Genomic DNA, 23,273 nt, shown 5'->3' with positions numbered 1-23,273 from the left:
AATGCTCCACTTAGCCTCCGAGATTTTGGTAGTTTTAGAAATCTTGTTTAATTTTAACAAATTTAATTATTTTAAATTATATATTGTCTAATTTTTAAGTAACTTTGTTAAAAATAAATTATTTAGTTAAGATATAAAAATGCTTATTATAAAAAATAAAATAAAAATAAAAATTATATATCTGAAGAATATATTTTAATAATTAGTTATAGAGTATATTTTAGATATCCGTAATTTAATATTTTTTCTTTTATTTTTTTCTGAGTTGTTAACCGTATATTTTATTTTATTTACAGGGTATTAGTTGATAGTTTGTATCCTATTTAAACGTTGTAAACATGAATGAAGATCATACTTTTCATCTCAATTCTATTTGTATTTCTAGTTCTTTATAGGAATTTTAAATGATAGATTTGGAATTTTAAAATGTTAACTAGGGAAAATAGTAATTTTATAGGAAAACTTAATTCAAAAAACTAATATTAGCTTGATTTTAAATAAAATAAATTAAACATGATTAAAAATAATCAAGATTTTTTTTTTAAAAATATTTAAATAGATTGGGTTTGATTAAAAAAAGTGTTTACATTTTATTAGTTATTTAAATTTTCAAGTTTGTCTCATTTTTTTTTTACTTATTATTATTATTATTATTTTTTGTTAAATTATAATTTTGGTGATAGTTTAAGTTTTATTTCATATTACTTATTATAATTTTAAATATTTAAAATTAGTAAATGATTCCTCTTGTTAGTTTATTGTTAAATTTCTAACAAAAATGGACTTTTCTTTATAAATTTTGCAAATGTATTCGTATGATTTATTTTGTTTTTTACAGGTAAATTATTATTATTAAATTAATTAATTGTAATTATAAGATTAAATTTCAACCTAAATCAATTAATGCACCTATTTAACCTTACTTAATATGGGACGCCCATTTAAAAAAAGCTACCTATTATTTAGAAAAAAATATGCACATACACGTGAAATAAATTAATTGATTATATAAAATTTACATTAGAAAAAAAGGTTGATAATACGTCGTAGAAAAGAAACACATCTCTAAATGATACTAAAAACCTTTTAAGATTAAAATAATTTGAGCGGAATATTTAGATTAATACTTAAAAATTTTAAAAGTTTAAATAATATTTATAAATTTAATAAAAAATTAATTTTACCAAAAAGACTTCTAATATTTTATTTTAAAATTATTTTAAACTTTCAATACCTTTAAGTTTTAATCTAAAATATATGAGTGAAATTTTAAAAATAGCATTCACCCATGTCGTATAAAAAAACGTAAAAAAAATTATTACCATCAACATAAGAACATAAACTATATATCTATATTTCGTAAATTATCTACAAATATTTTATTATTTTTTTCTAAAAGGTTAAAAATATTAATGTTATTTTAAAGTTCACGAGATTTTTTGAATATTTTAAAAAAAGATAAAAGATTGGTTTTGAAATTTTACCATTTTAGAAGTATTATTGAAAATTTTAAATTTATTTTATTATTATTTTTTAAAATTTTAAAGGTATTGTTAAAACGAGATATTTTTAGTAATTTAGTCCATTAATTTATATATTTTTAATAAAATTAAAATTTCAAACAAGATTACCGTTTATGTCAATTATGCTAATCATATATTATAATTATAAAATTAAAAAAAAAAAGTTTTTATAATTTTTTATTGATACAGGTAGAAATTGATTTTTCCACAAAAAAAGAAAAGAAAAGAAAATAAACCGGGTCGACTCGACCGGAGTGGTTGAACCGTGTTTTTGGCGGTTATAGTGGTTCGACAAGCGGCCGTTTATCTCGCGCCACATTGCATCGACAAAATTCATTGCGTACATAAAAAAAATTACAAACTCTTCTGAAATTCTGGCGTAGTTGAGCCTCTCCCACCCCCATCAATTTAGCCACCCATTCCTCCTCGCCATTTCTTCATCCCCAAATCAGGACTTCCTTTGGAACATCCATGGCTTCCTTTGACCGAATTTCTGCGGGTCTTTCCGATTTCTCCACCTCCATTGTTGTAAGCTCCTTCTTCCACAACCCTATTGAAATTTCAGATACCCTTAACTTCATTCCTTCTTCAATCAACTCAACGACTATCCATCTCTTTCTCATCGCTTGGATTCTCCTCTTCGCTCTGCTTTCCTGCTTGCGATGGAAACCTAAAAGGAGTATTAGTTATATTGCCATGGTTTTGAATCACTGTATCTTCAGCTATTTATGCCAACTTCTCTTGCGGAATTTTGAGCTATAAGAAATGCGTATAAAGGAGATTTCCAGACGCTGTTTAGCTCTTATGTTGTTGTTTATAGTCGTCGTTCTGAGTCTATTCCCGTCCATTCGTTGCGTGGATGAAGAGGATTATCGTCCGGATGCTGACCCGGCCTTGATTTCTTCTATCACACAGATAGTTAATGGCCGACTCACGAATATGACACGCATTATAAGCAATGACATTGGGACAAATTGGGGGTTCTGTGTAAAGGATTTGTGCGTATTTATCTGATCCAGTTTTTTATTTACTGTTTTGTTGTATTCAAGTTCTCAACTCTGTTGGCCTCTGATTTCTTCTAGGGATTCCGATTGGGATGGTGCTTTCAATTATCATGGTAACGTTGATTTCTTGACTTCGTGTCTTAAGATGACAAATGGTACGATATTCTAAGTTCAGTTTATTTTCTTTATAATTGTATAGGAAGGTTTAGGCTAATCATTATTTTATATGTTTTTAATCATTGAATGTATCATCTGATGTCATTTTAGTCTTTGAGGTGTGGTGGGTCTAGTTGAGGGGTGATCGACCTGGTTGTGAAAAATTAGGATAACCAGAAAAGGTGCATTCAATTTGGTGTATCTAATTGTATCTTTCTTCGTTTTCACATAATTGTAACGGCCCAAGTCCACCGCTAGAAGATATTTTCTGCTTTGACCTGTTACGTATTGTCGTCAGCCTCACGATTTTAAAACGCGTTTACTTGTGAGAGGTTCCCATACCCTTACAAGGAATGTTTCGTTCCCCTCTCCAACCGACGTGGGATCTCACAATCCACCCCCTTGGAGGCCCAACATCCTTGCTGACACACTGCCCGGTGCCTAGCTCTGATACCATTTGTAACAACTCAAGCCCACTGCTAGAAGATATTGTCCATTTGAGTTGATATAAATGGTATCAAAGTCACTCATCGGACGGTGTGAAACATTGCTCGGAGTAGGGCTAGACCATCGCCATAGTAGATGTGTTTTAAAACCGTGAGGCTGACAGCGATATGTAACGGGCCAAAACAGACAATAACTACTAGCAGTGGGCTTGAACTGTCTTTTTTAAATGATCTTCAACGTAGTAGAAAAAAAAACGTTTGAGAACTACTAAATATGAGACTAGAGGGTGTATACAGAAGATTTTAACTGGATAGTCTGTTTCAAAATCTGTGTAGAAGAGTTTTTAGGTTGAATCGTTTTGGGGGGATAATGATCAGGTGCTTTCAACACTCTATTTTTAGTGGGCAACCCATTGGAGTATTAACTATCTAAGAACTCTAAATTAAGAAATAATTACTGTAATCATTATTGCAATAGAATATAGATAATATATCTATCTCTTTTAGATGTCAGTGGCTGTCTGTCTTTGTATCTTTACGACCTCATTATAAATTCAAATGAAAAGGGTTGAGCTAGTTGAATTGATTGAGTTCAATTTTATCATCATTCTTTTTTATTTGCATTCCTCCCTTATGAACTTTTTCCTACTTCTTACAACTTTTCCTCTACACCTAACGGCATATATTTATTTCTCAACAGGAGATATTACACAACGACTATGTACAGCAGCTGAGCTTAGATTATTCTTCAGCAGTTTCCGTACGAAAGAGCTTACTTCAGGGGTCACGTTCACTTACATAAAACCTAACAAGAACTGCAATTTAAATTCGTGGGCTTCTGGATGTGAACCAGGTTGGAGTTGCAGTCTTGGTAAAAACAAGGTTGACCCCAAAACTACGGATGTTCCTTCTAGAACTGAAAACTGCCAATCTTGTTGTGAGGGTTTCTTTTGTCCTCAGGGTCTTACATGCATGATACGTAAGTTTGTGATTAAATTACCTCTTGTTATTTTTCTGCCCTCTTAATCCTGTGCTTGATGAAATTACACCTGTTTTCAAGACTACGTTCCCCACAGTTTTTCACAACCTCATTACTATTAGTGAATCAAATATAACTAGAAACCTTAAGGCGTAGAATTCATACTTTCTAGAATGATATTTTGTTAACAAATATACAAATGAATTCAAGCTAAAACTGTGTTTAAATTACATTTCCCTAACCAGGAAGATATGTTGGTCTTCACTGGACTCGATCTTTTTGACACTTTATTTTTTATAAGTTGTTATTTAACTTTCGAGCTCTTTGCGAGTATTTCTGATGATTCATTGTGGGTTATGCCATAACTTTATTCTCGTTCCTAAAGATTTGGATTATGTTATAAAATATTTTGAGCTAAAAATTTGTTTACATTGTATTTCCGTTACCAGGAAGATACTTGTTGTACTCTGGACTAAATATTTCTTAAAGTTTGTTATTTAACCTTCAAGCTGCCAACATTTCTGATGATTCAGTTGTGTTATATTACAATTTGATTCACGTAGCTGGTCCAAAAATCATGAATGAAATATTCGAACCTACATCTAACGCGTTCACTTTTTTTCCCCAAAATATGAAATGAAGCTTGCCCGTTAGGATCTTATTGCCCTCTTGCAAAGCTGAATTCAACAACTGGAATATGTGATCCGTAAGTTCATATCACATTCCTTGTCAAAGTCATTTTCCACTTGAATCACTGAATTTTATATTGTGCCTATGCCTCTCAACTTTGTGATATGATCTGTAGATATAGTTACCAGATACCTCCTGGACAACTTAATCATAGCTGTGGAGGAGCAGATTTATGGGCCGATGTTGCTTCCAGCAGTGAAATTTTTTGTTCGCCTGGATCATACTGCCCTACAACCACAAGCAGAGTTTCTTGCAGTAGTGGGTATTAATCCTCATCTGTAAACTCACAACTGTTAGTCCTGAATCTCGTTTTGAAATCTGCAAGGGTCTGAAATTTAATGATAGAACAGCTCAATTTAGTTCACATTAGTATGTGATATTACTTGCTAGTTTCTAGTTCACATTAATATGTAATATTTGTTCTCATTCTCATCATGTCATTGTTCTAATCTATGATCTACTTCTGTGTTAGGCATTACTGCAGGAAGGGTTCTACTTCTGAACAACGTAAGTCATGCAAGTTGATGCTTGTGGTGTGCCATTTGTTATCAGCTTAAAAATTGAAATGATATTAAACAGTACGCTAGTTCTGTTGAATATATGCATAACATTTATTTAGGTTCCTTGTAATGGAAGTTATAATATCTAGGCTGAGATGACCCTTTTGGAATATGAGGTATGACATGGGAGAGATATCGTTGTAAAAGTAAGGAGATGGAGTTGATGGGAAGTAGAATTTGAAAACGAAATTTATTATGATATGCTGGTTTGTGTTATTGTTGAATGAGAGGAATACAAAGGATTTACGAAGTATTCCAGGGGCCTACTCATCTTCCAAATCAAAAGGGCCTGAAACCCTTCCCCATTCTAGATTGGAATGTGACACCAATATTAGCCTTAGGAGAGTGACGGGAAGTAAAGAAAGATAAGACGAAGTTGAGAAAGGGCCTATATAGAAAGTGGCTTTCTACACTTTGAGACAAGAAGAATATATTCAATGAATTGGAAACAATTTATATAGACCATTTCTTTGCCTGGATAAAAATACTATAGAAACTAGTCCTGATTAATGATATTTTCCTTTCCTGCTCCATATCTAAAATTTCATTGTTAAGGATTTATCATGCTTATTCTTGAATAGCTTGTTTATGGAAAGTAAAATGATCATGATTAGCGAACTTTCTCAATTAGAAACCCAGTTCCCATGAATTAAAGATTCAAAATTATGATTAGGAAGCTTTTGGATATATAAAATCATTTAATCCATCTACAAGAGTCTAGGTACCAGCTTGAGAATTGGGCGTAACAATATTATATGTGAATAAATATAGCTTGGTCCAACTGGTAATCTTTGCTAAAATGGAAGAAAATGGTAAATGCACACCCCTGTTTACAGATTATGATGACTATCTAACTTTTCCTTTGAAACTTGTTCTTCTTTAAAACTTCTATTGTTTTTATTTGAGAAATCTTAAATTGCCTTGTAAGCATACAAGGGGTTGAACATTTCACTCTATTTCAATGGTTTTGCAGCCTGCTTCGAGTTGGCAACCTGCAATCCAAATACTGCAAACCAAAATATACATGCCTATGGGGTTATGCTCATTGTAAGTAACTCTTTTTCTTTTCCCCTTCCTCCCTATGCTTCGGGATGAAAGCTGATATCAAATCTTGATTGGATACAGGCTGTTTGGGCTGGGTAGGTAGATATCATTCTCATTTGTGATTTTCGATGTGATACTAATTTAGTTCTAAGATTAGAACTATAAATGTTCATGACATCTAACTCTAATAACCTTTTATTCAATCTTGTTCAGTGACTTCTTTCATTCGTGATCATTCTATATGCAGAAACTTTTTGCGTAGTTATAGGTTGGAACACTTATCTGCATAAATGAATAACTAACGTATACATTTTGAAAGCATTTACTGCATAGTCGAAACTTCTTATTCTGCATGTCCAGCTGATTTTATAGAAATAATTTTTAGTATGATATGCCATTGAATTGCTTCTTCTTTGTCGTCAACAATGTATTTTGATATTGTTCACATCTTTGTAGGTCGGAATAAGTACTTTGCTGCTGATCATTTATAATTGTTCTGACCAAGTTCTTACTACACGGGAAAGAAGGCAGGCTAAACGAAGGGAAGATGCTGCTAGACATGCTCGAGAAACAGCACAAGCTCGTGAAAGGTGGAAAATCGCAAAAGATGTTGCCAAGAAGCACGCATCAGGATTGCAACAACAATTATCACGGACATTTTCTCGTAAAAAGTCATCAAAACAGCCAGATCAACCGAAAGGTTTGGGTCAACTACCACCCGTGCATCCAGGCAGTTCAGATGCACCGGAGAAACAGCCTGCTACTTCAAAAGGAAAGAAAAAAGAAAATAACCTTACAAAAATGTTGGAGTCCATTGACAGTAATCCAAATAGCAATGAAGGCTTTAACTTGGAGATTGGAGATAAAAATATCAAAAAGCATGCTCCAAAGGGCAAACAAGTACATACTCACACTCAAATTTTTAAGTATGCTTATGGCCAGCTAGAGAAAGAGAAAGCAATGCAACAGCAAAACAAAAACTTGACCTTCTCAGGAGTGATTTCAATGGCCACTGATACTGAAATTAAGACTAGACCTGTGATTGAAGTAGCTTTCAAAGATCTTACTCTAACATTGAAGGGAAAACAACGGCATATAATGAGGTGTGTCACAGGGAAGATTATGCCAGGTCGGGTTGCAGCAGTCATGGGTCCATCTGGGGCAGGGAAGACAACATTTCTATCGGCTTTGGCTGGGAAGATTACTGGGTGCACTATGACTGGTTTAATTCTTATAAATGGAAAACCCGAGTCCATCCATTCATACAAAAAAATTATTGGTTTTGTTCCACAAGATGATATAGTGCATGGAAATTTGACGGTTGAGGAGAACCTCCGATTTAGTGCTAGGTGCAGGTAAGTGAATTTTATTTATTCAAAACTTTACCATTCTTGACGATAATATCAAGTCTTTTTCTTATACTGCACTATTATGTGAACGGTGACCAGAGTGCCTTCCAGTTTGCAGGACTCTGCTCTTGCTTGGATGCTAATTATCCTGAACATTTTAATTTTTTGGATTTTCATATTTATTAGTTTTATCACCATCCAAAACCAAAACTAATTTCCACTGATGCTTGTGGTTTCATGTTCTATGTAATTTAACTGTAAAATTCTAATTCGTCAAATTCCTAATAGTATCATGACGTGTTTAGTATATTTGAATATTTGATAGCTTAACTTGGTATATACCCATTCATGATGGTTGGATCAGGGAATATGGTGATAAATATCAATCGTTGTTGTCTTTTACCCTTTACAACCATTTAAGTTTCCACCAGCCGCTTGGGTCTGTAAAAGCCAAAATTTTGAATATTTCAAGTTAAATATTGACTTTCCTCATGGATGGATTCTTTGACTATGTAGACTGTCAGCTGACATGCCAAAGCCTGATAAAGTTCTTGTGGTAGAAAGAGTTATTGAGTCCTTGGGACTACAAGCAGTGAGAGATTCGCTTGTTGGAACTGTGGAGAAAAGAGGAATCTCTGGAGGTCAAAGAAAACGAGTTAATGTGGGGCTTGAAATGGTTATGGAACCTTCCTTATTGATCCTGGATGAGCCTACCACTGGTCTAGACAGTGCATCTTCTCAGTTACTTCTTCGATCACTTCGGCGGGAAGCCCTTGAAGGTGTGAACATCTGCATGGTACTTCACCAACCTAGGTATGTACAGCCAGCCCACCACCAAACTTTAGAATGCCAATTCTCATGATACTCGATAAATGAACATAATTACTTTTTGGACCATCAATTACTTTTAATCTGACTTCAAGATTTTCCTTCCCCATAAAAATCTTGAAATCATAGAAAACTCCCCTCCCTTCTAATGGGCTCTAATTATTTTTTTTCCATGAGGAAACCCTCCTCTCCCTCTCCATCTCTAACTCTTCTTAATTTGATATTACTTTTACTTTGGCTTTTTTGGTCCTACGATCATAAGTAAACTTATTTTCATTTTTGTGGAATCAGCTATTCGTTGTTTAAGATGTTTGATGATTTGATACTTCTCGCCAAGGGTGGGCTTACTGCGTATCATGGATCTGTAAAGAAAGTTGAAGAGTACTTCGCTGGTATAGGGATCACAGTGCCAGATCGTGTTAATCCTCCAGACCATTTCATTGACATTCTTGAGGGTCTGGTGAAGCCAGTAGGTGTGACTTATGAGCAACTTCCTGTCCGTTGGATGCTTCATAATGGGTATCCAGTACCTCCGGACCTGCTGAAATTATGTGATTCTGATACATCTGCAAGCGGCTCAACACATGGAGAAAATCCTGGTGATGAAGCTGGAGAACAATCTCCTGCTGGAGATTTATTGCCGGACACGAAGTCCAATGTGGAGTCGCAGCGGGATCACGCACAGCAGAACTTCTTAAGTTCTAAGGATCTATCTAATCGAAGAACTCCTGGTTTAGCTCGGCAGTTTAGGTATTTCTTGGGAAGGTAAAGATTACTGAAATTATTACATCGTTCTACTTTTTATGCATCAGTAAGCAAGCTCTATCACTTCTAAATTGTAATCAAGTTCAGTATGATTGTGAGCCTTAAGTGTTAGAATTTCAATATCTTCAAAGGAGTCCAACAGTAAGTGCTCCTTTTTCAATACATTCTAAACAAATATACATGTATAATTTGTTTATTCATGTGACTTCTTATATATCTATAGAGATAAAGATTCAGAATTATAAGTAACTATAATGCAGTGAGAGGATAAAGCATTCTTGTAGATAACAGTTAAACACCATTTGTATTTAATTGAAGTTAAATACCACTACAAATTATTTATAATTAAACACTTATACAAAAATAATTATAAATAAATCACCTGAAACATGCTTTTATTTCATCTAGTCTTATTCTCATATGTAAAACATATAGTAACATTGCTGTTAGTTTGCAACTGGAGATTTCTGTATGTGTTGTATTTGTGTTTCTTTTTTATTAAATAAGAATAATTGCTCTGTACATGGTTTTTCTTGCTTTTCCAGGGTGTGCAAGCAGCGACTGCGAGAAGCTAAACTTCAATTAGCTGATTACTTGATGTTGTTACTTGCTGGAGCATGCTTAGGAACTCTTGCTAAAGTGAATGATGAAACATTTGGTTCCCTTGGCTATACTTTCACCGTCATTGCTATTTGTGAGTTGCCAGTAATGAAATAAATAGCTTGTATGGTTTCTGCTGATTACAGCACCAATGAAAGTGGTGTCTTGCATAAATCATAGTCCTGTTATATTTTTTTATAAATAGGTTGGATCACTTGATTATTTACCATAACAAGTATAAACTTCTCCTAGAAAAAACTGAGGCACTGCATAATCTATGCTTGATTACTTTCAGTTAGAAGTTCATCCCATTATATGTCTTATGTCATACGCTCTTTGCTTATTTTGCAGCCCTCCTATGCAAGATTGCAGCACTGAGATCATTTTCCCTTGACAAATTACAGTACTGGAGAGAGAGTGCATCAGGGATTAGCAGTCTGGCGCATTTTCTCGCAAAAGACACACTTGACCTTTTCAACACAATCGTCAAGCCACTGGTTTACCTGTCTATGTTCTATTTCTTCAATAATCCGAGATCAACTTTTACAGATAACTATGTTGTTTTAGTTTGTCTAGTGTACTGTGTGACTGGAATGGCATATGCACTTGCCATCTACCTTCAACCTGCTCCTGCCCAATTGGTACATACTCGAAACTCAATTCATGACATGCAAATTAAGATTGCAACATTATTACTTTTGTCAAGTAATAAGACACTCTGTTTTGGATTCCATATAAAGTGTTCATTATTTGATCGAGTTGATTCTGGGACAAAAAAAAAAAAAAAAAAAAAAAAAAAAAAAAAAAAAAAAAATGATCCTCCTTACCTATCTTACTCTTCTTGCAGTGGTCGGTGCTTCTTCCTGTAGTTTTGACCCTCATTGCAAACCAAGATAAAGATAGTCCAATTGTCAAATATTTAGGAAAGTTATGCTACCCTAAGTGGGCACTCGAAGGCTTTGTCATCGCAAATGCTGAAAGGTAGTTAACATTCTCTTTCTCCCTTTCTATCCATTATATTGGAGTCTATTTAGCATGTTTGTAAGAATGCAGTCGATTTAGCATGTTTTAGCTTGCATTTGACAAGCAAAAATGCTAGTATGAAATAATCATTGATGTTTGCATGATGACTTACGGAAACGATAGTTTCAATCTCAAGGCATAATGATTGCTATTTAACTGCGTTTCTTCTTTCCCTTTGGATGGATTCTGTTGAAAAGGTTTTGTTGTGATTGTCTTGTCTAAACATCAATGTTGACAGGTATTCTGGTGTATGGTTGATAACTCGCTGTACTTCACTGATGGAAAACGGCTATGATATCCATGACTGGCAACTTTGTTTAGTGATGCTCATTTTGTTTGGGATACTCAGTCGTTTAGCTGCTTTCTTTCTGATGGTCACCTTCCAAAAGAAATGAGATTAGTTTCTTTGTAATGTATGTCACTTCCATGGTGTTCGGCATCCACGATTTTCTCTCTCAGCAGTAGGATCCGAATACCAAAATTTTAGTAGACTTGTACAGATTAGATTCATATCATCAAAATAGATTTCCGGGGGGCATTACTTCTTGTAGCTTAATGCTCATTCCTTGATACAGCAGCCCATTACCGTGTAATGCATTGATACCACGGCAAAGTGGCTGGCTATGAAAATGACAATGTAAACATTTGAAATTCGTATAAACTTTGAACTCTTGCCATTTTCAGGTTCATCCACTCAGCCGTGGGAGGGAGGTCTTTCCCAAACAGATTTCAACACAAAAATTTTGTATGAACTTTGTTTGTTCTACCTGGTTGCAACACATGGATGTAAACAACTATTGGTAACTCCCAACCCCGGAAAAGAGTACTTGTAAATCGATAACCGATTGATATTTAGGACCGAGCCGGCGTCTTGTTGCGAGCTCCACAATTGTATTGGAGCTTCCATAATCAAACTAAAAACCGTTTCGAAATCCAAAATAAGTAAGAGTGGGTTCAGAATTATAACCATTCATTGCTTGAGATTCAATAGCATGCAGCAATTGCAGTTCATTCAACGATAGACCTAACTCACTGGAGAGTGTTATTACATAATCAAGCCTTCACGAACAAAATGTAAATTCGAAATCTTCACTATGTGTTGAATCCTAAGTAGTTAACCTAAGTTGGCTTATATCATGAATCTTTTAAATAAATTTCTTAAAAATTTAGAAGGCTTAATATATTGTGAAGAAAGAAAGAGGCCGGTAAACCCTGAGACATTACTACAGAAAGAGCGTGTAACAGTCAAGGTTTTTAAAATGAGTCTGTTTGGGAGAGGTTTCTACCCTGAATGCATCTCTAGCAATCAATATTGTCCTATTTAGGCTTTCTCTCAAGGTTTTTAAAATGAGCCTGTCTCGGAGAGGTTTCTACCCTGAATGCATCTCTAGCAATATTGTCTTATTTAGGCTTTCTCTCAAGGTTTTTAAAATCTCTCAAGGTTTTTAAAATGAGCCTGTCTCGGAGAGGTTTCTACCCTGAATGCATCTCTAGCAATATTGTCTTATTTAGGCTTTCTCTCAAGGTTTTTAAAATGAGTCTGTTTGTGAGAGGTTTCCACCGGAATGTTTAATTTAAATCCATCGCTAGTAAATGTTGTCTTATTTGGACTTTCTCTTCAAGGTTTTTAAAATGAGTATGCTTGGGAGAGGGTGGTTTTTTAAACGAGTTTGCTTGAGAAAGATTTCCACCCTGAATGTTTAGTTCAAACTCATTGCTAATTGTCCTGTTTAGACTTTCTCTCAACGTTTTTAAAACAAGTCTGCTTGTGAGAGGTTTTCACCATAAATGTTTAGTTATCTTCTCCCATCGAAGTGGGATTTCATTGAAAGAGACTAATCCAGTTATATAAATACGTTGACTTTTCTTTCCTTTCATGTTAAAGCCATATTAGTGAAAGACTTTCATATGTAAGCAGACGGCGGGCAACCGTCCCAAGGCCGTTAAAATAGTAGCGTTACGAGGCCGTCAAACAGTAAAGCCGCTAATAAAATCCACGTGTATTTCTCGGCCGGATTTCAAACGCATATAAACTGAGTAACAAAAGGCAGAGAAGAAAACGTTTGGATTCCCTTTTTTTTTCCCAACGCTTTCTTGGCGGTTTAAAAGCACCACCATTTCCATTTTTGCGGTTTCCAACTCTCAACGCCACTCTTGTATTTTCTCTTCCTCTCTTCAAGCTAAGCTCGGATCTTCACCTTCTTCGCTGGTACTTCTCCTCTCTTCTGCCAATTTTGAATTTGTTACTTTCTCTGCTACTTCTTGCTTTAGATTCTGCGAGATTGCTGATCGATAGCTTTGAGTCAGTGGACTCGATGGCGACTAGTGGTCAGTTTTAATTTACTGTTTCTTTGACTTCCGGGTGATGAAGGAAAGTGAAGAATACGCTTTCTTCCTTTCCGTATCGTTTCCTTTTTCTTTTGTGTTTGATTGACTATGCTGATTAGCTTCGTGCATTTGCCTTTACATCCGCATTCCGATATTTTTTCATTTTCCCTACCTCACAACTCGAAATTCGAAGCTCTATTCCGTCTAAACTGTATCTTTTTCCTTTCGGCATTCAATCGAAAGCCTTTCTTTTGTGAATCTTCTGTGAATTTTAGTCGATCTTTACTTTTCCGTTGTTAGTTTTTTTTTTCTTTTTTTTTTTTTTGGGGGGGGGGGGGGGGGGATATTGCATGACTATTTGAAGGTTGTGCAACTAATGCGGAAATTAGAATATGGTTATTCTTATATTTAGGGGATGGGTGTAATACTTATTGAGTATGAAAAGTGGAGGGGTTTTATTTAATTGTCTTGGTCTATTTTTGCTGTTAATGAACTCATTGGGTTTAGTATAAAAAGAATGTTAGCCTTTTTAAACTCAATTACTAAATAGGTGAATTTACATGTTGTAGATCAACATGTTTTGTACAGTAATCGTTAAAGCCTGTGCATTTAAGTAGAGTTGGTTCAGTCGCTAACTGATGAATTTGGGGAAATTATAGCTTTAGTTATTTTTCGTGACTGGTTGAGGTGTAAACTGTAGTTTATTTTATTCATTATCAATATGGGCTAATAATTTCTAATTCAAGCATAATTTTGTGGATAATTATTACCATTTCAAAAGTTGATGATTTGATCTCGAGCTTCGTAATGGTTGAGCTAAAAGGAATAGTAACTAGTGATTATTTTTTGAATTTCGCCATCACTTAATGTCATACTTGAAAGTTTGATAAGAGCAATTTCTTCAAAGGGACCTTGTGAGTTAGTTACATCATTTTGCTAGAAATTAACTTCAATTGTGCCTTTTCAACTTATTATCTCTTAAGGTATTTTGACCTGAGAAGTAGAAGACTTCAGTGAAGTGTTTTATCCCAGTAGTTGACGGTTGATCACAACAATAATCATGTTGATATGCCTTTTCTTGTGGTGCTAGAGCTGCTAATCCGTATCAGGACCTGTAGGATTGAGCTTCAAAGTAAATCACATTATGGATCAAGAAGCGCATTTCTGCCGGAAGTTCACAAATATGAAATCTCATTGGGTGAGAAGTTTTTTTTTACTATTAGGAAGTCGCTTTTACATTTAAATGTTATCCATTGAACACCTAGAATGATTTTCCAAAAATGATTTGCGTGAATGATTTTTCATGATTTGAGTCTTATTGGAGAGTTTTTATATTATCGAGGACACAATTTTATGAACGAGAAACAACTTCTCATTGATAAAATGAAAAGGAAAATGATTAAAGGATACGAACTCCCCAGGGGAGTGGAAAAAGGAAATAGAACCAGAAAACAAGCAAGATCATAAAGTGATTACAAACGAGAGAGAATAGCCAAGAGACAAAAAGGACTCATCAAACCAAAGCTTAGCTCCAAAACAAACTTGAACAACAATCACAATAGCTGAAGATAAAATAAAAAATAAAAATAAAAACAAACAAGAAAAAAGCTGGCCAGAAACCTCTTCCAAGAATTAACAATCTAAATTAGAAAATTCGAGATCAAAATCACCAAAACTTGAACTGCCAGAATAGAATGCAAAGACCGTAAAAGAGCTCTCTAAAAAACTTGATAAAAAACTAATATTTAAGAAGTTGGAGAAAGAATTTCTTGTAATCAAGGCCACAAGCTTCGCTAGGGACTGAAGGGGGAGGAAGGAGAATCTCCTTACCATTTCCCTGATAGGAACTCAAAAGCATGGGAAGATGAGTTTTCAATCTCCATATCATCGAAGTGATTAACCATTGGCTCCAATAGAGATTCCACACTGTTAGTGAAAGAGGGATTTATTGAATGATTAATGAGAAGATTGAATTATGAAGAGCAAGAATGCTCCATATTTATACAGAGATAACAAAAGATATTCAGAAAATCTACCTAAAAATCTGCAGAAAATCTGGTAACAAACGAGTAAACAAATCAAAATAAAATCTAATCAAATCAAAACTAAATCAAATAAAAAACTATATCTAACTCCTAACGGAGATTTAATTAGATACTAACTGACAGCATTCTAAACAAATACGTGATCTTTAACACTCCTCCTTGTTTAGATGCTGTGAACTCCAAGCTTTTTTCTGAACACCCATCTTGCTCCAATTATTTTTCCTGTTTAGAGGTCGATCAACCAACTCTCAGATTTTGTTTTTCTCGATCACTGAAAGCTCCTCCTTGGACAGGTGCATCATCAACCAAAGCATCTTGTCGTTCATCTTTAGACTCTTCTAACATGCCAATAAAGATGCCAACTTCTGACTTTTTGTCAAGCTTATCACGCTTGACCTGTGGAATGTAAATGAAGCAAAGACACCCAAATACTCTAACGAACTTTAAAGAAGGTTTGTAACCATACCAAACTTCAAATGGTGTCAGGTTCTTTACAACTTTTGTTGAAAGTCGATTTTGCAAGCACATAATAGTGCTTGCTGCTTTTCCCCAAAAACGTTTTGGAAGATCCTTCTCATGAAGCATGCATCTCGTCATCTCCATTATGAATCTATTCCTCCTGACACTGACGCCATTCTGTTGAGGAGTGTATGGTGTTGTCAATTGATGTTCAATTCCAGCCTCTTCACAAAACCTGTTAAAAGTTTCTGAAGTGTACTCTTTGCCATTATCTGATCTTACAGTCTGAATCAAGCATGCACCTTCATTCTCAACTCTGGCTTTGAATTTCCAAAATACACCCGCAACTTCTGACTTTTGCTTCAGCAAGAATATCCAACACATTCTTGTTAGATCATTAATAAAAGCAATGTATTAAAGATTACCATTTAGTGATGGTGTTCGCTGAGGACCACAAAGATCAGTATGAACCAGTTGCAGCTTTTTCGAGCCTCTCCATGCCTGTTTAGGAAAGGGTTGCCTATGTTGCTTCCCAAAGTTACAAGCACGGTAAGGAGACATGTCATCATCAATGTCAATGAGTTCTTCTACCAGCTTCTTTGACTGTATCTGAAGCAAACCTCGATGATGAAAGTGCCCAAGTCTTTTGTGCCAAGTCCCAGTGGCACCAGCTCTGGATATAAAGGCCGTCGGATTTAGAGCAAAGCTTTTTCCTTTCATTTTGACATTGAACAAGTCTTTGCCACTAGCATCTTTGATCAAGCACCGCTTATTCTCAAACAACACTTTATAACCTTTATTAAGTAACTGACCAACGCTCAAGAGATTTTGATCAATTTTAGGCACAAATAAAACATCTGGAATAAATTTTGTACCTTCATAGCTTGTTATAGCTACTGTGCCTTTTCCCTTGACTTCCAAGTGTTCACCATTGCCGATCCTCACTCTCTTATCTTCGGTGTCTCTTAATTCCTCAAAAGACTCCTTGTCATAAGTCATGTGATTTGTGCACCCACTGTCAATCAACCAGGTCTCGCTTGATTCTTTGCTTGAGGAAGAAGTGACCATAAACAATTGATCTTCTTCTTCTTCTTCTTGATCAACGACCTGTGCATCTACTTCTTTCACCAGATCTTTGGCTTTGCAGATCACAGCTTCATGTCCAAGTTGATTGCATTTGGAGCAGAAGGCGTCAGGTCTTCTCCAACACTTGTATGGTGGATGACCTTTCTTCTCACAATGGCGGCAAGGTGGATAGGATTTTTTGAAACCTCCTCCTTTTGTCTTTTGATAATTGGCAGATGAATCTCCATACGTCAATTGATTTTTGAAATTTTTGCTGTTTTTATACCTGCGGCTATCTTGATGCTTAACAAGTAAGGCACCTTCAATCACCCCTTCTTGTCTCATAGACCTCCTTTGCTCTTGCGCTTGTAAAGCATTCAAGAGCTCTATAAGAGAAATCTTTGACAAGTCTTTGGTGTTCTCCAGAGTAGTAATGGTGGCTTCAAACTTCTCTGGAAGAGTGACTAGCAGCTTTTCAACGATCCTGGAATCATTTAATACAGAACCAAGCAATCTCACCTTGTTGGCGATGCTGAGAAGTCTGTCAGAATACTCTTTTACCGACTCTGACTCCTTCATCTTCTGCAACTCGAAATCCCTGATCAAATTCAGGACTTTCATTCCACGAATCCTCTCATCTCCTTCATATTCAGCCTTGAGATAATCCCAGATTTCTTTTGCTGTTTTGAGGGACATTATTCGCATGAAGATCATTTCAGATACAGCGGCAAATAGGCAAGCTTTTGCCTTTGATTTCCTTGTCTTCTTTTTCTTCTGTAATTTGATTTGTGCTACAGTAGGATTTGCTGGAAGCAGAGGGACCTCGTAATCCTCTTCTATTGCTTCCCAAAGATCCAAGGCCTCCAAATAAGTCTCCATACGAACTGCCCACATTTGATAATTGTCTCCATCGAAGACTGGTGGTGCAACAGCTGAAAAACTTGATTCTCCCATTTTGATCTCACAGATCCCTTAAGAAGATAGCTCTGATACCAATTGTTAGTGAAAGAGGGATTTATTGAATGATTAATGAGAAGATTGAATTATGAAGAGCAACAGAGATAACAAAATATATTCAGAAAATCTACCTAAAAATCTGCAGAAAATCTCGTAACAAACGAGTAAACAAATCAAAATAAAATCTAATCAAATCAAAACTAAATCAAATAAAAAACTAGATCTAACTCCTAACGGAGATTTAATTAGATACTAACTGACAGCATTCTAAACAAATACGTGATCTTTAACACACACTGCTTAGACTAACTTGAGATTCAACGTCAAAGTCATCACAATGAGGAGGAAAAAGATAAACTGTGGGGGCTATCCTCGAGTGAATCACCTCATGAGTAAAAAATGTATCTTTTAAAGATAAAACTTTAGGGCTACTAGAAGGGATTTTGAAGGCTTTGATGGAACTAATGTTGATAAGTTTTGACTACTCCTTGTCTTACAGAGGAGATCAAGAGACATGAACAATTTTCTTAAACTAAATTGGGATCTATAACATTATTCCCAATGGGTGACTGAGAAGAAATTATGAGCTCACTTCTTCGAGCATGATGTAATGATTCTTAACCTCTTTTAACATATATGGGTTTTGCGGGCTCGAGATCTTTAATGGATGCCTCAAAGAGGAACCCATGAATCTTAGAAGGTGGTAAAACACTGATCCTAGATGTGAACAATGGATGCCTTAAAGGGCTGAACAATTTTCTTGAGCGCAAGCACAAGGCTCTTTGAAGCCCCTTCATTCAAAATAATAAAACCTTGAGGGCAAGCACAAAACTCCATAGAGATGACTCCCAACCTTACTAGCTGTCAAAATTTCCTTCAAGAGCCTTCCAAATCTTGATGGCTTTATTATTCCTCTCTATCTATAGTCCCCAGAGAATTGAGTAGTAACCAGCCTACCATAACTTCCAATGTACATCACACAAGTGTGGATTTCGTAGCACCTCCTCCACAATAGAGCCATCATCTTTGATCCTAGCACCATTATTAGTTATGAGAGAAATAGTTGCTCAGAGTTGTCATCAAGTTCCACATATTAAGCTATCATGTACGGATCTCAGGGTTAGATTGTTGTAGGATTTTGTGATTGTGGCTACCTTTCATGTTGCTTTCTTCCAAGAATCAAAGCTTACAATGGTGGACATAATGTCGGACTTTTTTTTTTTTTTTTTTTTGAGTTTTAGATGAGTGGGCCCAGTGACTTTTGGTCATACCAAAATCACTTCAAACATGCCTTTTGGTATTTCCTGGTGTTCTCTAATGATCTGCAAGATGGCTGTGGTTCAACTCTTTTGTAGACATCCTTTTGAGGAGTAAAGCTAGAACCTATTAAGGCTCTTCTTTGGAGAGTTTGGTTTGGGAGGAATAAGAAATTTTTTCCGTAATTCTCACATTTCCTTGGGTGTTTTTTCATAATTTACTAGTTAGCCTCCTTACATTTTGTGGTTTTGTCCAAAGCCTTTTGTCATTATGAAACTTACCAATTAGGAGCTTTTTACGCAAATCCCCTGGTTCCATGTGTGTTTTCTCATCCCTTTTCCTATTCCTCCTTTTTAATGCATCCTTTTGGTTTCCTATATAGGAAGTTAAAAGAAATGTAAAAATAAAAAACTTGAAAATGTTGCCCTGTTTGATAACCATTTGATTTTTAGTTCTTGAAAATTAAGCTTTTAAACATTACTTCGGTATAAGTTTCTTGTTTTGTTATTTACTTTCTACCATTGTTTTCAAAAACCAAAAGCCATATTTTGAAAACTAAATAGAGTAGTTTTAAAATTTGTTTGTTTTTGGAAGATGACTAAGAATTCATATGTTACTTAAAAAAGAAAAAGATGAAAATCGTAGTTGAGGAACCACTTGTAAACAAGCTTAATTTTCAAAAACCAAAAACAAAAAATCAAATTGGTTATCAAACGGGGCTGTCATAATTCTTATTCAGATTTAGTTTTATCTTTCTTAATTGATTGAAGTGTAATGGAATTTTTAGGATCTTGATCAACTGCTGGGTGATGCCAATCAAGTAGGGGAATTCCATGCAGCAAACAATCTGCCGAATACATGTAAAGTTTATCTTCTCATTATACATATAATTTTTCCTCGTGTGGTTATATGTTAACAAATTTCATATGTAGTCAGTATTCTCAAGCCTCTGTTTCCCCTCTTTCTTTCTCCCTGTTTTTCTTTATCTTTAACTTTAATTATGTATTATTAAAGCACAGATGCAGAAGTTGCTGAAAATTCTTTCAGACAGAATAGGGGATTACATTTGGGAAACTTAAGTTCAGAGTGCAAGTCTCAGGGATCAAGCAGGAGTGATGCTGATGCTTTTGGGATATCAGAACTGTCAGCAGCAATGATAATGGAGGCTGAATACAATGATACACATGTTGAGAGGGGTTTCACTCATGATTTGTGTGCTGGTACCAATAGTAGTCGTGTAACACCACTTGAAGGAAGCATCTGTGATACAATACTTGATAATAGAAATATCCATAAATTGGTAAACTTAAGTTCAGAGTGCAAGTCTCAAGGATCAAGCAGGAGTGATACAGATGCTTTTGGAATATCAGAATTGTCAGCAGCAATGATAATGGAGACTGAATTCAATAATACACATGTTGAGAGGGGTTTCACTCATGATTTGTGTGCTGGTCTGAGGACCAATAGTAGTCGTGTAACACCACACGAAGGCAGCATCTGCGATACAATACTTGATAATAGAAGTATCCATAAATTTAATACTAATGAAAGCTTTATAGAAAATCGTGATTTATCTGATGAAAATGTGAAGGGTGATATTGTGGCAAGCAAACTCGTCAGTTGTTCAAGGGAGAGGAGATTGCGTAAGCCTACACGAAGGTTCATTGAAGAATTTTCAGATTCTAAGTCTGAAAGTAACAAGGGAAGGAAAAAAACTCCTACAAAAGATAAATACATGAAAGGGACATCTACTGAAGAATCTAGTCATGTTAGCCATGAGGTACAAGTGTCCACGCCTAAAAGTGAATGGCATTGTGGTACTTCTGTTCCAGTGCAGTCTCGATCTCAAAGAAGACATCCAAAGAAGCATGTACCAGTTTCGGTACGGGAGTTCTCTCTTGATATCTGTTCATCCTGTCAATATAATTATCATTGAGATTTCTGTGTCTTATTTGCCTTTCATATATTATATGATTTTTTTTAATGGTTTGTTTGGTGCAAAGTCTTTCTAGAGTTAAAGCTGGAACTGCTTTGATGAAGTCATGCATAATGCTATATCTTTTTGAAAGACGTTTTTTTTTTTTTTTTTTTTTTTTTGTCCATCTTCATGTGTGAGGGGTTTTTACTTGGGGGTTGTAAATAGAAAATTCTTGTTGTCTTTTCCTGCCGTAACTTCAAAGTTCGTAATTTATGAGTCTTTGACCATGGAACTCTGTTGTTTTATCACCTAATTCTGCTATAGTTTCAGAATTGTAAGTTCTTTCATTCTATATTACAGGGATTTCTATCAGAAGACGTATATTCTGCAACAGAATGTAAAAATGTTTATTCGTCTGCTAAAAGATGTAAAAAGCATGATAGGAGGAAGCACCAGAAGATGTGGACACTTACTGAAGTAATGCAATTAGTTGATGGAATTGCTGAATATGGAACTGGCCGCTGGACTCATATAAAGAGGCACCTATTTGCACATTCTCCTCATCGCACACCTATAGATCTCAGGGTATCTGTCTCACTCGAATCTACTTCCTGATTGGTTGTCCCTGAGTCCAATGAGAATGTGAATTGTGTATGCCTTATCTTGTTTTCCCTGCAGGACAAATGGCGAAATCTTCTGAGAGCTAGCTGTGTTAACATACAGAACAGAAAAGGGGTGAGCCTTTTTGTCTTAATGCTTCACCTTTCTAGCGGATGTGAATTGTGCACGCCTTGGATTAACATTTAATGACCTTTTGTCCTTGTTCCAATTCCATTGAATCTTTTGTATGGAAGTAAATTTTTAGCATGCTTTTAGTTGGTTGAAAATGTTTCAATTATACAGATCGAACGGAAGCAATCACATGCCTCACGGCCGCTTCCAAAGTCCCTGCTCCAACGCGTCTATGAACTGGCCAATATTTATCCATATCCAAAGGAGCGCAGTCCAAAATCAGTCGAAGCAACTACACCTGCCCCGGATCTTACTGAAAGTAATGCTTTGCCATTCAATTGGGGGCGGAAGAAGGACGAATGACATCTACTTTGGAAACACCCGAAAGGCCTTTGCAGTGAAGTGGAAGTTCAAATAATACTTGTAATTAGATGTAAAAAGATCTCTGTTTTTGTTTTGATCCTATTGTAACAGTGATATGCTCTTGAAAATGGGAAAAAATCTTCCATTATGATAGCTGCGGAGCTAATTAACTAAAAGTTTATAATATCATCTCTTCTTTTCCCTTGTTTTTTTAAGAATTATCCATAAACATTTCCTAATACCAATTGTTAATTCTCGAGGGAAGCTAGAGGTTCCCGAATTCTGTTGCATTGAGGAATGGAAGTCATGTTGCAGTTTGAACTAATTGCTCGGAGGGAGGGGAAATCAGCAAGCACCTTGAGCAGGGAATACTTGAGTGAATATCTCCATGCTTTCTAATGTTTGCCTCTGCAGAAGAACCAACCACTTTCTTGCCTTCCACGAATTTCCTGCTCACTTATGGGTGAGGTAAGTATTGCTTTACTATTCTTTTTTGTGCAAGTTGATGATTACTCGTATTCTTTTGCAAGGATGTATTTTATCCAGTCTCAATCAACATATTTCTTCTCTATACCAGGTGATTTCTTAATGAAATTTTTGCTTACACTATCGTTTGGCACTAGTATCTTCTTATTACTAGTTGTCTATATCATGGATTCATGCATAAACCTAGACGCGTGTAGACAATAAGAGATGACCATTACTAATCCTTTGGATTTTCTGGACAGAGGCTATAATTACTTCATCCCCTGCCTACTCCTTTGAACACAGGAACATGGAAAGCTCGAACAAATAGAAATAAGATCTTTCTGGTACACTATCAAATATATTGATCTCTGGATTTTCAATAGTTACCCACTTCCACTGTTATGTTATTTCCTTGTGAAGCTCCACCCTTTTCGTTGAGGTACTCTCTAGGCAATGAGTGATGGTTGCCAATGCCACTTTCTGGGTGCTTGAAATTGCTCTTTCTGCTGTTATTTTCTTCCGCTGTTTGTGCTTGTTTGAAGAAATGTTGGTTTCTTTGTCCATGAAGACCTCCCTAATCAATCCTTCTTGAAGTTGCCGAGCAAGTGTAGCTCAATATCATCATTGGTAAGAGGACTAAGAACTTCATCCGTGGGTTTCAAGTTTCGTAAACTTGGCTAGCAAATGTTGTCCTCTTTGAGCTTTCCCTTTTGG

At 35.5% G+C, this 23,273-nt stretch overlaps 2 protein-coding genes across 5 annotated transcripts; both read left to right on the top strand.

Annotated features, from left to right (window-relative positions):
• Nucleotides 1–1,868: 1,868 nt before the first annotated feature.
• On the top strand, nucleotides 1,869–11,656 carry LOC111782183 (putative white-brown complex homolog protein 30). The gene is made up of 14 exons (XM_023663002.2): nucleotides 1,869–2,521; nucleotides 2,606–2,682; nucleotides 3,830–4,108; nucleotides 4,751–4,814; nucleotides 4,914–5,060; nucleotides 5,271–5,305; nucleotides 6,332–6,405; nucleotides 6,859–7,757; nucleotides 8,268–8,564; nucleotides 8,871–9,344; nucleotides 9,890–10,038; nucleotides 10,296–10,585; nucleotides 10,792–10,925; nucleotides 11,206–11,656. The coding sequence occupies exons 1-14, from the start codon at nucleotides 2,289–2,291 to the stop codon at nucleotides 11,360–11,362; spliced, it is 3,309 nt and encodes a 1,102-aa protein (XP_023518770.1). The 5' UTR covers nucleotides 1,869–2,288; the 3' UTR covers nucleotides 11,363–11,656.
• A 1,378-nt stretch (nucleotides 11,657–13,034) lies between these two features.
• On the top strand, nucleotides 13,035–22,292 carry TRFL8 (TRF-like 8). Of its 4 annotated transcripts, none has more exons than XM_023662251.2 (7): nucleotides 13,035–13,176; nucleotides 14,386–14,493; nucleotides 19,866–19,938; nucleotides 20,098–20,960; nucleotides 21,357–21,581; nucleotides 21,675–21,731; nucleotides 21,900–22,292. In XM_023662251.2, the coding sequence occupies exons 2-7, from the start codon at nucleotides 14,440–14,442 to the stop codon at nucleotides 22,089–22,091; spliced, it is 1,464 nt and encodes a 487-aa protein (XP_023518019.1). In that variant the 5' UTR covers nucleotides 13,035–13,176; nucleotides 14,386–14,439; the 3' UTR covers nucleotides 22,092–22,292. The 4 variants fall into 4 exon arrangements, with proteins under 4 accessions (XP_023518019.1, XP_023518018.1, XP_023518021.1 ...); XM_023662250.2 differs by having other exon boundaries at nucleotides 14,279–14,493; XM_023662253.2 differs by having other exon boundaries at nucleotides 14,279–14,493; nucleotides 19,849–19,938; nucleotides 20,093–20,960.
• The last annotated feature ends 981 nt before the right edge of the window (nucleotides 22,293–23,273 follow it).

This window comes from Cucurbita pepo, chromosome 19, assembly GCF_057944985.1.
Source record: "Cucurbita pepo subsp. pepo isolate OVF chromosome 19, ASM5794498v1, whole genome shotgun sequence".
In the NCBI taxonomy this organism is placed as follows: domain Eukaryota; kingdom Viridiplantae; phylum Streptophyta; class Magnoliopsida; order Cucurbitales; family Cucurbitaceae; genus Cucurbita; species Cucurbita pepo.
The sequence above is the reverse complement of the archived record's forward strand: the minus strand, read 5'-3'. Positions and strand labels throughout refer to the sequence as shown.

Bases quoted from the DNA above. Each gene is read 5' to 3' on its own strand.
- LOC111782183 (XM_023663002.2), top strand. From the start codon at position 2,289: ATGCGTATAAAGGAGATTTCCAGACGCTGTTTAGCTCTTATGTTGTTG. The intron at 5,061-5,270 runs GTATTAATCCTC...CTTCTGTGTTAG, and splicing joins AGAGTTTCTTGCAGTAGTGG to GCATTACTGCAGGAAGGGTT. The intron at 9,345-9,889 runs GTAAAGATTACT...TTGCTTTTCCAG, and splicing joins TTTAGGTATTTCTTGGGAAG to GGTGTGCAAGCAGCGACTGC.
- TRFL8 (XM_023662251.2), top strand. From the start codon at position 14,440: ATGGATCAAGAAGCGCATTTCTGCCGGAAGTTCACAAATATGAAATCT. The intron at 14,494-19,865 runs GTGAGAAGTTTT...TGGAATTTTTAG, and splicing joins CAAATATGAAATCTCATTGG to GATCTTGATCAACTGCTGGG. The intron at 21,732-21,899 runs GTGAGCCTTTTT...TCAATTATACAG, and splicing joins ACATACAGAACAGAAAAGGG to ATCGAACGGAAGCAATCACA.